Source organism: Bufo bufo, chromosome 6 (assembly GCF_905171765.1).
Source record: "Bufo bufo chromosome 6, aBufBuf1.1, whole genome shotgun sequence".
Classification (NCBI taxonomy): domain Eukaryota; kingdom Metazoa; phylum Chordata; class Amphibia; order Anura; family Bufonidae; genus Bufo; species Bufo bufo.
The window spans coordinates 386,476,772-386,491,632 of record NC_053394.1 but is presented as its reverse complement, the minus strand read 5'-3'; the positions used below and the strand labels follow the sequence as shown (position 1 = coordinate 386,491,632).

The window sequence follows — 14,861 nt, the reverse complement described above, 5'->3', positions numbered from 1 at the left end:
TCTAAGGGTTGGGAATTAGTTAATTCAATATATTTAAAAAAAATGATCACTTTTAAATCATTAACAGATTTAACAGTGATCATTAAGATGGGAATACCCCTTTAACCACCTCCCGACCTCCTAACGCAGGGATGCGTCGTGCGGGCGGCCAGGTTATTCCTCCTGGACGCATCGGCGCGTCATCTTGCGAGATGCGAGATTTCCTGTGAACGCACGCTCACAGGAGCGCGCGTTCACAGGATCGCATAGAAAACAAGTTGATCTACAGCCTGCCAGCAGCGATCATTCGCTGGCAGGCTGTAGATGCGATTTTTTTTTTTTAACATCAGAAAGGTATATTAGACGCTGTTTTGTTAACAGCGTCTGATATACCTGCTACCTGGTCCTCTGGTGGTCCCATTTGTTTGGATCGACCACCAGAGGACACAGGCAGCTCTGTAAGTAGCACCACACTACACTACACCCCCCCCCCCTGTCACTTATTAACCCCTTATTAACCCCTGATCACACCATATAAAATAAACTCCCTGATCACCCCCCTGTAAGACGGGAGTGCGGACCCAGAAGTGCAGATCCGCAATTCCGGATCCGAGCGGGACAAAGTCTGTCCCCATAGAAATGAATGGGTCCGCAATTCCGTTCCGCATTAGTCACCTTAGAGTCACCTTAGGCTCTACAAAAAACGCAGTGTTCGCCCGATCAGGCCTGATCTTGTGCGCACACTTGCGTTCAGTCCACCCCACCGCAGTGATAGAAATGTTTTTTTTCTGATCACTGCAAAAACACCGTAAAATCGCTGCGGCACTATGAAGATCACTTTTGAGCTTTTTGGATCTTTATTAGCGATCGCAGCTTCTTCTTTTTTTTGCACATTTTTTGGCAGTGATTTTTTCATCCACATTGATTGATGCGAATGAAGAAATCTGTGTCGTTCATTTTTTCTTTCAGCCCAGAGGCTGAACGGAAAAAAAAAATCTCATTACCCGTATGCTCAATATAAGGCCTCATGCACATGACCGTGCCGTTTTTTGCAGTCCGCAAAAAACTGAAGGCGCCCGTGTTGACTTCCGCAATTCGCAATATAAATGCCTATTCTTGTCTGCAAAGCGTGGACAAGAATAGGACAGGTTATATTTTTTTTGCGGGGCCGCGGAACAGAGCCACGGATGCGGACAGCACACGGAGTGCTGTCCGCATCTTTTGCGGCCCCATTGAAATGAATGGGTCCGCATCCGAGCCACCAAAACGGTGGCTCGGATGCGGACCCAAACAACGGTCGTGTGCATGAGGCCTAAGGAGAATAGCAGAAACTCCTAATGCTGGCCATACATGTAATGATTGCGGAGACCCTCAAATGCCAGGGCAGTACAAACACCCCACAAATGACCCCATTTTGGAAAGAAGACACCCCAAGGTATTCGCTGAGGGGCATATTGAGTCCATGAAAGATTGAACTTTTTGTCACAAGTTAGCGGAAAGAGAGACTTTGTGAGAAAAAAACAAAAAAAAAATCTATTTCCGCTAACTTGTGCCAAAAAAAAATATCTTCTATGAACTCGCCATGCCCCTCACGGAATTCCTTGGGGTGTCTTCTTTCCAAAATGGGGTCACATGTGGGGTATTTATATTGCCCTGTCATTTTAGGGGCCCTAAAGCGTGAGAAGAAGTCTGGAGTCCAAATGCCTAAAAATGCCCTCCTAAAAGGTACTCGTTGGACTTTCGGCCCCTTTGCGCATCTTAGCTGCAAATAAGTGTCGCACATGTGGTATCGCCATACTCAAGAAAAGTAGGGCAATGTTTTTTGGGGTGTATTTTTACATATACCCATACTGTGTGTGAGAAATATCTCTGTAAATGACAACTTTTTTATTTTTTTTTATACAAAGTTGTCATTTACAGAGATTTTTCTCACACACAGTATGGGTATATGTAAAAATACACCCCAAAACACATTGCCCTACTTCTCCTGAGTACGGCGATACCACGTGTGACACTTTTTTGCAGCCTAGGTGCGTAAAGGGGCCGAAAGTCCAACGAGTACCTTTAGGCTTTACAGGGTTGCTCGCAATTTAGCCCCGCCCAAAATGCCAGAACAGTAAACACACCCCACAAATGACCCCATTTCAGAAAGTAGACACCCCAAGGTATTCACTGAGGGGCATAGTGAGTCCGTGGGAGATTTTTTATTTTTTTGCCAGAAGTTAGCAGAAATTGAAACTTTATTATATTTTTTTTTTCCTCAGAAAGTGTCATTTTCTGCTAACGTGTGAAAAAAAATTAAATCATACATGAACTCACCATGCCCCTCCGCGAATACTTTGGGGTGTCTTCTTTCTAAAATGGGGTCATTTGGGGGGTATTTATACTATCCTGGCATTCTAGCACCTCAAGAAACATGACAGGTGCTCAGAAAGTCAGAGCTGCTTCAAAATGCGGAAATTCACATTTTTGTACCATAGTTTATAAATGCTATAACTTTTGCGCAAACCAATAAATATACACTTATTGCATTTTTTTTTATCAAAGACATGTAGCACAATAAATTCTGACACAAACTTATATAGAAATGTAATTATATTTGAACAATTTAACCAGAGAATGTTAAAAATACACTGGCATGGAAGGCAGCGCGATGTCTAAGGAAGGCATCGCACTGCCTTCCGGTGATGAGCCTGTGAGATCCAGCCCCCTGGATCTCGCAGGCCGGAAGCTGTATGAGTAATACACACAGTATTACTCATATAGCCAATGCATTTCAATACAGAAGTATTGGAATGCATTGTAAAGGATTAGACCCCCAAAAGTTCAAGTCCCAAAGTGGGACATAAAATAAAGTGAAAAAAAAAAGTTGAAAAAATCAAGTTTTCCCCCAAAAAAATAAAAAGTTTCAAGTAAAAATAAACAAAAACTTAATTTTCCCCAAATAAAGTTAAAAAAAATTGGTAAAAAGTAGGGGGGGGGGGGAAGTATAGATATTAGGTATCGCCGCGTCCGTATCGACCGGCTCTATAAACATATCACATGACCTAATCCCTCAGATGAACACCGTAAAAAATAAAAAATAAAAACTGTGCTAAATAAACCATTTTTTGTCACCTTACATCACAAAAAGCGTAATAGCAAGCGATCAAAAAGTCATATGCACCCCAAAATAGTGCCAATCAAACCGACACCTCATCCCACAAAAAATGAAACCTTACCTAAGATAATCGCCCAAAAACTGAAAAAACTATGGCTCTCAGAATATGGAGACACTAAAACATGATTTTTTTTCAAAAATGCTATTATTGTGTAAAACTTACATAAATAAAAAAAAAAGTATACATATTAAGTATCGCCGCGTCCGTATCGACCAGCTCTATAAAAATATCACATGACCTAACCCCTCAGATGAACACCGTAAAAAATGTAAAATAAAAACTGTGCTAAATAAACCATTTTTTGTCACCGTACATCACAAAGTGTAATAGCAAGCGATCAAAAAGTCACACGCACCCTAAAATAGTGCCAATTAAACAGTCATCTCATCCCGCTAAAATCATACCCTACCCAAGGTAATCGCCCAAAAACTGAAAAAATTATGGCTCTCAGACTATGGAAACACTAAAACATGATTTTTTTGGCTTCAAAAAGGAAATCATTGTGTAAAACTTACATAAATAAAAAAAAGTATACATATTAGGTATCGCCGCGTCCGTGACAACCTGGTCTATAAAAATACCACATGATCTAACCTGTCAGATGAATGATGTAAATAACAAAAAATTAAAAACTGTGCCAAAACAGCAATTTCTTGTTATCTTGCCTCACAAAAAGTGTAATATAGAGCAACCAAAAATCATATGTACCCGAAACTAGTACCAACAATACTGCCACCCTATCCCGTAGTTTCTAAAATGGGGCCACTTTTTTGGAGTTTCTACTCTAGGGGTGCATCAGGGGGGCTTCAAATGGGACATGGTGTCAAAAAAAACTGTCCAGCAAAATCTGCCTTCCAAAAACCGTATGGCATTCCTTTCCTTCTACGCCCTGCCGTGTGCCCGTACAGCTGTTTAAGACCACATATGGGGTGTTTCTGTAAACTACAGAATCAGGGCCATAAATATTGATTTTTGTTTGGCTGTTAACCCTTGCTTTGTTACTGGGAAAAATTGATTAAAATGGAAAATTTGCCCAAAAATGTAAATTCTGAAATTGTATCTCTATTTTCCATTAATTTTTGTGGAACACCTAAAGGGTTAACAAAGTTTGTAAAATCAGTTTTAAATACATTGAGGGGTGTAGTTTATAGAATGGGGTTATTTTTGGGTGGTTTCTATTATGCAAGCTTCGCAAAGTGACTTCAGACCTGAACTGGTCCCTAAAAATTGGGTTTTTGAAGATTTGCTTCTAAACTTCTAAGCCTTGTAACATCCCCAAAAAATTCAATATCATTCCCAAAATGATCCAGACATGAAGTAGACATATGGGGAATGTAAAGTAATAACTATTTTTGTAGGTATTACTATGTATTATAGAAGTAGAGAAATTGAAACTTGGAAATTTGCAATTTTTTAAAAAATTTTGGTAAATTTGGTATTTTTTTAATAATTTTTTTATTTTTTTTTCTTACTTAATTTTACCAGTGTCATGAAGTACAATATGTGACGAAAAAACAATCTCAGAATGGCCTGGATAAGTCAAAGCGTTTTAAAGTTATTATCACCACATAAAGTGACACTGGTCAGATTTGCAAAAAATGGCCTGGTCCTTAAGGTGAAATAAGGCTGTGTCCTTAAGGAGTTAAGGGGGGCAGGGTCTAATTGAGGGGGCAGGGGACTGGGTAAGGGTGACACTGGGTATGATTAAGAAGGGTAGGGCACTGGGTAAAGGTGACACGGTATGATTAAGGGGGGCAGGAGACTTGCTATGGGTGACACTGGGTATGATTGTACTTGTTTGCACTTAAATTATCTGTAATTAAAAAAAACTTTGTTAGAAAGATAGTTTTCCTCTTTGTGTATGTTTAGGTGAACCGGGGGAGGGGGGGGCGGCGCCACAAGATGAACACCTAAGGCCAGCCCTGGGGACAGCACTACTGCAGGGGGCGCACAAAGGGGGCATAACTACTGTGTGGACACCATGAAGTGTAGAGAAATAGAGGCTCCAGCACTCGTGGTAAAGTTTTGTAGGTCCCGGTCTTTATTACACCAAAATTGTATAAGCATATACAGTGGCACCCCTCTTCACTCCCCCCAGATTTACGCGTTTCAAACTATACAGTTCTTAGTCATAATCCAATGTGTCCATTTCACTATGGGTTTATGTAGGCTGAGCTCCCATCAGCCCCAGGAAAAGGGGAGGAGGGGAGCGCAATCCCACAATCAACCACCTATCAGACACCTGTTTAAACCTAGTAAAAGTATACACCCGTGTTAAATAAAACATTTTAAAATCACTAAAATAAGTTCATATGGATCAATTGGAAAGAGTTAATATCATGACAGCAAACACTAAACCTCCAGAAAAAATTGGAATAAATAAAATGAAATAAATTGTGTGAAAATATAATCTACCATCTTTTTTCCTTTCTTGGGTGTGTTGCAACCAATTGCATCATGAAGGTGTAACTCCTGAAGCTAACGTGTACAGGCATGATCATCCAGTTCCTCCTGTTTCATTAACACATCATCATCATGCGAATTCATGATAAGTCCCATGGTGGGAACGTAGCTTGAGGAAATGCACTCGCAAATGCATCATGAGGGTGTAACTCCTGAAGCGAACGTATACAGGCATGATCATCCAGGTCTTCCTGTTTCATTGACACATCATTGTCATGCGAATTTATGATGATAAATCGCATGGTGGGAACGTAGCTTGAGGAAATGCACTCGTAATTGCATCATGAGGGTATGATTCCTGAAGCTAGTGTATAGAGGCAGGATCATGCAGCTCTTCCTGTTCCATTGACACATCATTGTATATAGAGCTTGCGTTTAAATCGCAGCAAGCTCTATATTGTGCGATCTCCACGCAACGCAGGCCCCATAGAAGTGAATGGGGCTGCGTGAAAATCGCAAGCAAGTGCGGATGCGGTGCGATTTTCACGCACGGTTGCTAGGAGACGATCGGGATGGAGACCCGATCATTATTATTTCCCCTTATAACATGGTTATAAGGGAAAATAATAGCATTCTGAATACAGAATGCATAGTAAAATGGAGGGGTTAAATAAAAAAAAAAAAATTTTTTAACTCACCTTAGTCCAGTTGATCGCGCAGCCCGGCTTCTCGTCTGTCTCCTTTGCTGAACAGGACCTGTGGTGACGTCACTCGGGTCATCACATGATCCATCACATGATCTTTTACCATGGTGATGGATCATGTGATGACCGGAGTGACATCACCACAGGTACTGTTCCTACAATCGGCAAAAAAGAAGACAGAAGGAGATGCCGGCACCGCGATCAAGTGGACTAAGGTGAGTTACATTTTTTTTATTTATTTTTTAACCCCTCCAGCGCTATTGTACTATGCATTCTGTATTCAGAATGCTATTATTTTCCCTTATAACCATGTTATAAGGGAAAATAATACAATCTACAGAACACCGATCCCAAGCCCGAATTTCTGTGAAGAAGTTCGGGTTTGGGTACCAAACATGCGCGATTTTTCTCACGCGCATGCAAAACGCATTACAATGTTTTGCACTCGCGCGGAAAAATCGTGCATTTTCCCGCAACGCACCCGGCTCTTATCCGGGCCAAAAATATGACGCCCGTGTGAAAGAGGCCTTAGGGAGCATCAGTACTGTGAAGAGGGCACTAATGGGGAATCCCACTGTGAAAGGGACACTAAGGGGAGATAACTATTGTATGTGGCACTAAGAGGGGATTCTGCGCTAGGAAATGTTTTATTTATAAATGACTGATTGGGAGGGGGTTGCATGGAAGTTGATCAAAGTGGAGGCCAACCTGGCCTAGTTATGCTCCTTGGTCTACTATTAGATTGTGGTCTATTTGGCCACCACAGTTTTAGTCAATTCATACTTGTTCTTTATGTGGATTTTTTTATATGGAAAAGTTATAAAATTTCAATGCAATTTTATGGTATATTATTCATCAATAATAAAATGTGTTTCATTCTTGGCAGATGACTGTACCAGGAACTCAGAGAAACATCTGATATCTTTAGATTTTGAAGTAGATGATTGTGGTATCACACGAGATACATTTGAAGAGCATGCCAGTATGCAAGATATACCATCATCCAATCACAGCAACAATGCATCATTTGATCCTTTTAAACAGGTCCGATCTTCTGATTCATCACAAACTGAAACACAGAATAAACTTCACAGAAAAGGTGTTAAACATCAAACAGCTCACGTAAGAGGGAAGCCATTTTCATGTTCAGAATGTGGGAAATGTTTTTACCGTAAATCACATCTTGTTAGACATCAGAGAATCCACACAGGAGAGAAGCCATTTTCATGTTCAGAATGTGGGAAATGTTTTAAAATTAAATCACATCTTGTTATACATCAGAGAATTCACACAGGAGAGAAGCCATTTTCATGTTCAGACTGTGGGAAATGTTTTAAGATTAAATCAGATCTTGTTATACATCAGAGAATTCACACAGGGGAGAAGCCATTTTCATGTTCAGAATGTGGTAAATGCTTTAACCATAAATCAAGTCTTGTTATACATCAGAGAATTCACACAGGAGAGAAGCCATTTTTATGTTCAGAATGTGGGAAATGTTTTAAGAGTAAATCAGAATTTGTTGTACATCAGAGATGTCACACAGGGGAGAAGCCATTTTCATGTTCAGAATGTGCAAAATGTTTTAGCCATAAATCAGAGCTTGTTGCACATCAGAAAATTCACACAGGGGAGAAGCCATTTTCGTGTTCAGAATGTGGGAAATGTTTTATCCTTAAATCAGATCTTGTTGTACATCAAAGAATTCACACAGGGGAGAAGCCATTTTCATGTTCAGAATGTGGTAAATGTTTTAACCAAAAATCAGCTCTTGTTACACATCAGAGAATTCACACAGGAGAGAAGCCATTTTCGTGTTCAGAATGTGGGAAATGTTTTATCCTTAAATCAGATCTTGTTGTACATCAAAGAATTCACACAGGGGAGAAGCCATTTTCATGTTCAGAATGTGGTAAATGTTTTAACCAAAAATCTGCTCTTGTTACGCATCAGAGAATTCACACAGGGGAGAAGCCATTTTCATGTTCAGAATGTGGTAAATGTTTTAAACAAAAAGCAGCTCTTGTTAACCATAATAAAAAACACATATAAGAGAAGCCATCTTCATGCTTAGCCCTTTTGTGATCTCCCTTTATGTGTTTTTATGGTGGTCACTAACTGGCTTCATTCCTTCAGATACTTCTTTTTACAGGGAGATAAAACAGCGCCTTGCTTTCAGTTACCAGAGGTAGCTGAGGGCTGGGAGCGATGATTGATTGGGACCGCTGTGAGAGCTCCCCAAACAAACCTAGTCTCCTGTATTAAATTAATATTGGTAATCAAAGGACAGATCCAGTTAAAAGTGAAACTAAGTTTTATTTATATATATATATATATATATATATATATTATAATATAATCTCCTCTAAACACAAATGTTTGGTGACCAGAAAAAAAAAACGGTATTCCACCCTGCCTGTGATCGGTATGGGGACCCTCCATTCCTGTAAAACTGCAAATACAGGGGCCTATATGTGAAAGTCCAAAAAATAGAGCTGGATTCCACAAGAGCTGGTGTCCAGACATGTGGAAAAAGGGGCGTCATTCACACTTGTAAATGGCCAGTTTTTTGCAGTCAAGTGAAATGACCGATAGGATGTAACATAGTTTATAAGGCTGAAAAAAGACCTCTGTTCATCCAGTTCAGCCTGTTATCCTGCAAGTTGATCCAGAGGAAGGCAAAAAAAAAAACTGAGGTAGAAGCCAATTTTCCTCACTTTAGGAGGAAAAATTTTTTGTTCCCGACTCCAATCAGAATAACTCCCTGGATCAACGACCCCTCTCTAGTAGCTATAGCCTGTAATATTATTACACTCCAGAAATAAATCCAGACCCCTCTTGAACTCTTTTAGTGAACTCACCATCACCACCTCCTCAGGCAGAGAGTTCCATAGTCTCACTGCTCTTACCGTAAAGACTCCTCTTCTATGTTTGTGTACAAATCTTCTTTCCTCCAGACACAGTGAATGTCCCCTGGTTACAGTCACAGTCCTGGGGATAAATAGATGATGGGAGAGATCTCTGTACTGACCCCTGATATATTTATACATAGTAATTAGATCTGCCCTAAGTCGTCTTTTTTCTAAAGTGAATAACCCTCATTTTGATAACCTTTCAGGCTACTGTAGTCTACCCATTCCAGTTATTACTTTAGTTGCCCTCTTCTGAACCCTCTTCAGCTCTGCTATGTCTGCTTTGTTCACAGGAACCCAGAACTGTACACAGTACTCCATGTGTGGTCTGACTAGTGACTTGTAAAGTGGTAGGACTATGTTCTTATCATGGGCATCTATGCCCCTTTTGATGCAACCCATTATCTAATTGCCCCTGGCAGCAGCTGTCTGACATTGGTTTCTACAGCTTAGTTTGCTGTTCACTAAAATTCCTAGGTCCTTTTCCATGTCAGTTTTACCTGAAAGAAATCCATGTTTTTATATGTTAGAACTAACTCTGCTTGCTGTTAAGTTTCTTTTCTCTGTAACCCTGAATCTTATCTCTTTGGCACTACTCCCGGACAATATTCCTAATATGGAAGTTCCGTTTTTGTTGCTCTTTTACTGTCTGTAGAATAGAATGTGTTAATATGATAGGTTGAATAAACAACTTACGTTGATATGCTAATAAAGGGGGTAAAGCCCCCTCTATATAACCTGTGTGCATTAAAAATAAACTTCAGAGTGTTCATTCAGTACATCATTGTTGTGTCTTTTATTCCCTACTGAGTGAAGCGCTCTCCTGACGTCAGAACAAGACTCAAACCAAGCTGATACCAGAAGTTTGGTGCCAGGGGTACCAGAGGGACGTTGAGATTTCCTAACATTACCCAGTATGGTCGGAACAAATGGAGCTGCATAGAGGCACAAGACAGGGATTTCCCCTTTACTGTTTGCTTTGTTTATAGAACCACTGGCAGTTAAAATTAGATCCGATGAGGGGATCTCCGGTTTTGGTATGAAGGGTACCGCTGATAAGATAAGTATGTACGCAGATGATATACTGATCTTCTTGGAGGACCCAACATTGCAGCTCCCTTATCTTATGGAACTAATAAATAAGTTTAGTGAGATCTTGGGATATAAAATTAACTGGACAAAATCAGTACTGTTACCATTAGATCAGGAAAACCTACCGAATTCCCTAGGAATTAGGGTACTAAAAACCACGGAATCTATGGAATATCTGGGTATAAAGCTAGGTGCAAGCATACTAGACTTTGTGAGATTAAATGTCACCCTGACAGCAGACTGCCCGATACCCCTGAGGATGCCAAGTGTTTGGCGAAACATGTCGGGGGGCAGAGTGTGAATAGTGTGTGTTTTTTAGACAGCGTGTGCCTGTGAGAAGTGACTACCACAGAGATTGCATAGAACAGGGAGGCCTGCTAAGAGGGAACGCATCATAGTCTCCTTGCCCAAGTGCACTGTGAGATAACAGTGCTAGCACATGTTATAACGGTAGTAACCGTATAGAGTAGGGGAGCCTGCGAGGCAGGAAACATATGAGAGCCTCTTAGCTAGCTTGCACTGTGATACAAAAAGTGCAAATACTAGTGACAACGGCTAGAAATAATAAACTCACAGACACGGCTGAGAATTTTAAAAGTTAGTAATAAGTAGAAACATTTTATTAAAGGAAATAAATGTTACGTTTTATACAAGTAAAGAATTAACACATGTAAACCAAGAGACAATTATTGGTCCATGTGACCATTTGTAAATAACCCATAGCGTTATGTCTCAACATGTGTTAACGGGTCAGCTTTGATAATCTAATTCTGGTCTTACTGGGCACATTTCATCAGTAATGTGCAAGTTCTCTCAAAATGTGACCCAGGCTAGAATTGCCTAATTACATAGAAGCCATTACTCGTCTTCCTAGAGAAATATCTTCTTAATCTGCACACCCTGACCAAAATGTACCTGTAGATAAATCCAACAAGTGGGGCCCTCGCCACCCCTGTATTTGTAGAAGTCATGTGGTTCACTCATCTCACATGATTTTACCAGCGGGGGAATCCTTGATTATTTTTTATTGTATGTCCCACCAGCTCTGGATTTTTTTGTTTTATAATTGAAGATGATATGATATAAAATATATTCATTGGATATGTTACATTTGTGACCATTTTGAGTTAATAGTTTGTGTGTTAACCCTGCTACATCTGTACTTCTAGAAGTAATGATGATAGCTCGGATGGGGGGGGGGTAGTGATCCTATACTGTTCTTATGGATGGTTTTGGATGCTGCCCCTTAATATATTCTGTCGGTGATTGCTTGTTTTGTGCACATAGTGGTTTCTACCTTGCCAGGCAGGGTCGTTATGCCGCACAAGCTTCACTTGCCACATTTGCATGCCTCAGTTATAAAGAAAATTACAAAATAAAAAAAAAAGTTTAAATGTCCCACCTGCCAAAATATATTTTAAAACTATCAAAATATATAATAAAATGCAAGTGAGAATAAAATAGAAAAATAGTCTACACCTGCCGAAACAGTCAACCTAGTCGGCCTTTTCACATGAAACAAAAATAAAAACTATTAATATGACCAAATCGGGGAACCAACTTTAACCTGTTTCGGACACATGACGTACCGGTACGGCATGTTGTCCTGGTACTTAAGGACACATGACGTACCGATCAGTCATGTATAGTTCCAATCACCGCCGCCCCGCGGGCGGTGATCGGAACCCGGTGCCTACTCAAATCATTGAGCAGGCACCTTGGTTCAATGCGCCGGGGGGTCCTGTGACCCCCCCCATGTCGGCGATTGCAGCAAACCGCAGGTCAATTCAGACCTGCGTTTCCGGGTTATTCGGGTCTCTGGGGACCCGATAACCCGGAACAGGATGGTGATCGGTGGTGTGATAATACACCACCAATCACCATCCTGCGATCCTGAGAGGTGGTGGTGACATCACCTCTCAGGATCGCTCTCATTGGTTGGCTGGACGGGTGGGTCATTCAAATTACCGCGCTGCGCGTGGATCGCCAGCTGCACGGATCTCCAGCCAGCACCCCCATCTGTGCACAAGCAGCACCAGCAACCCCCAGGTATTTAGGGAAAGGTTAGGTTAGGCAGGGATATTCAGGGAAAGGTAGTGAGAAAAAAAACTAAAACTAATTTTTGTTGCATCACCCTAAATCGGGTGTCTGGGGTCCACAGCACAGCTGTGTGACCCTAGACCACCCAGGGGTGCTGCAGCTTGTCCCCCTTCCCCCCCACAACTTTTTTTGGGCGCAAGCAGTTTTTTTTTTTTGTGCGTGCGCTGATTGTGGCCGGCACTCTTAGCGTCCGGCCACTGTTAGCGCATTGCACACCCTACCGCTGATCAACTTCGGACGGTTGATAAGCGATTTTAGAATTATTATTTTTTTCACATTTTTTGCCCTTTTTTATTTATTTTATTTATTTTTTGGTCTGTTAGGTTTAGGGTGAGTTCTCAAACACCCGTGCCCCCACACACACGCACACCAAATAAAGCTTATCACACACGCACACAAACACGCAGACACACACTCCCCTATGGCCCGCCGGATGTTCTCGGCCGAGTAGGCATACGCCCAGCTTGCCTCCCCACTTTCCTTTTGTCATCCGCGTCCTCATCATCTAGCGATGATGATGAGCGCCCAAGGCGGCAGAGACGCCGTCAGGCGGAGCAAGGGGACCGCCATGCTAGGGACCCTGTGGCCCACCCTAGTACGAGTAGCTCTGGGGCTCATACTAGTTTTCCGGCCCACCAGTTAAATCCACCGGAGCCCCCTGCCGGTGAACTTTTCTAGTATACCCCAGAGCGTTTTGAGCCCGTGATTCCTGATTTTGTAGGCCAACCAGGAATCCAGATTTCCACAGTGGGCTTCACTGAATACGACTACTTTAGTATTTTTTTCAGTGTCCACTTTGTAAATCTAATGGTGGAGCAAACAAACCTGTACGCCCAACAGTTTATTGCTCAACATCCGGGATCCTTTTTGGCTACGCCCGGTGGCTGGAATCCGGTCAGTGCAGCCGAGATGAGGACGGTTTGGGGCCTCGTGCTGCACATGGGCCTAGTCAAGAAACCTAGTGTCAGGCATTGCTGGAGTGGCGACGTCCTCTACCAGGCCCCACTTTACAGTGCGGCCATGACACGCTCCCGGTTTGAGGCCATCCGGAATAGCCTGCATTATTCAGATAATGCAGCATGTCCCCCCCCAAGGTGATCCTGCCTATGACCGCCTGTACAAAATCAGGCCGGTCATCGATCACTTTGGGGCCAAATTTCTACAGGCCTATGTACAAACCGGATTCCAAAAATACAAATTGTGAATAAAAACTGAATGCAATGATGTGGAGGTGCCAACTTCTAATATTTTATTCAGAATAGAACATAAATCACGGAACAAAAGTTTAAACTGAGAAAATTTACCATTTTAAGGGAAAAATATGTTGAATCAGAATTTCATGGTGTCAACAAATCCCCTGTGTGGCATCTCCCCTTCTTCTTACAACACTCAACAGACGTCTGGGGACCGAGGAGACCAGTTTCTCAAGTTTAGGAATAGGAATGCTCTCCCATTCTTGTCTAATACAGGCCTCTAACTGTTCAATCGTCTTGGGCCTTCTTTGTTGCACCTTCCTCTTTATGATGCGCCAAATGTTCGCTATAGGTGAAAGATCTGGACTGCAGACTGGCCATTTCAGTACCCGGATCCTTCTCTTACGCAGCCATGATGTTAAGATTGATGCAGAATGTGGTCTGGCATAATCTTGTTGAAAAATGCAGGGTCTTCCCTGAAAGAGATGACGTCTGGATGGGAGCATATGTTCTAGAACCTGAATATATTTTTCTGCATTGATGGTGCCTTTCCAGACATGCAAGCTGCCCATGCCACACGCACTCATGCAACCCCATACCATCAGAGATGCAGGCTTCTGAACTGAGCGTTGATAACAACTTGGGTTGTCCTTGTCCTTTTTGGTCCGAATGACATGGCGTCCCCAGATTTCCAAAAAGAACTTTGAATCGTGACTCGTCTGACCACAGAACAGTCTTCCATTTTGCCACACTCCATTTTTAATGATCCCTGGCCCAGTGAAAACGCCTGAGCTTGTGGATCTTGCTTAGAAATGGCTTCTTCTTTGCACTGTAGAGTTTCAGCTGGCAACGGCGGATGGCATGGTGGATTGTGTTCACTGACAATGGTTTCTGGAAGTATTCCTGAGCCCATTCTGTGATTTCCTTTACAGTAGCATTCCTGTTTGTGGTGCAGTGTCGTTTAAGGGCCCGGAGATCATGGGCATCCAGTATGGTTTTACGGCCTTGACCCTTACGCACAGAGATTGTTCCAGATTCTCTGAATCTTCGGATGATGTTATGCACAGTTGATGGTGATAGATGCAAAGTCTTTGCAATTTTTCGCTGGGTAACACCTTTCTGATATTGCTCCACTATCTTTCTGCGCAACATTGTGGGAATTGGTGATCCTCTACCCATCTTGGCTTCTGAGAGACACTGCCACTCTGAGAAGCTCTTTTTATACCCAATCATGTTGCCAATTGACCTAATTAGTGTTAATTGGTCTTCCAGCTCTTCGTTATGCTCAAATTTACTTTTTCCAGCCTCTTATTGCTA

At 41.8% G+C, this 14,861-nt stretch overlaps 1 protein-coding gene across 1 annotated transcript in view; it reads left to right on the top strand.

The window, feature by feature from the left end:
• Positions 1–14,861, top strand: part of LOC121003515 — a gene marked incomplete at its 5' end in the record, with an annotated part of 1,598,977 nt that overhangs the window by 602,208 nt on the left and 981,908 nt on the right. The window contains 1 exon segment of the mRNA XM_040435417.1: positions 7,428–8,293. Coding sequence (XP_040291351.1) covers positions 7,428–8,293 — 866 coding nt within the window.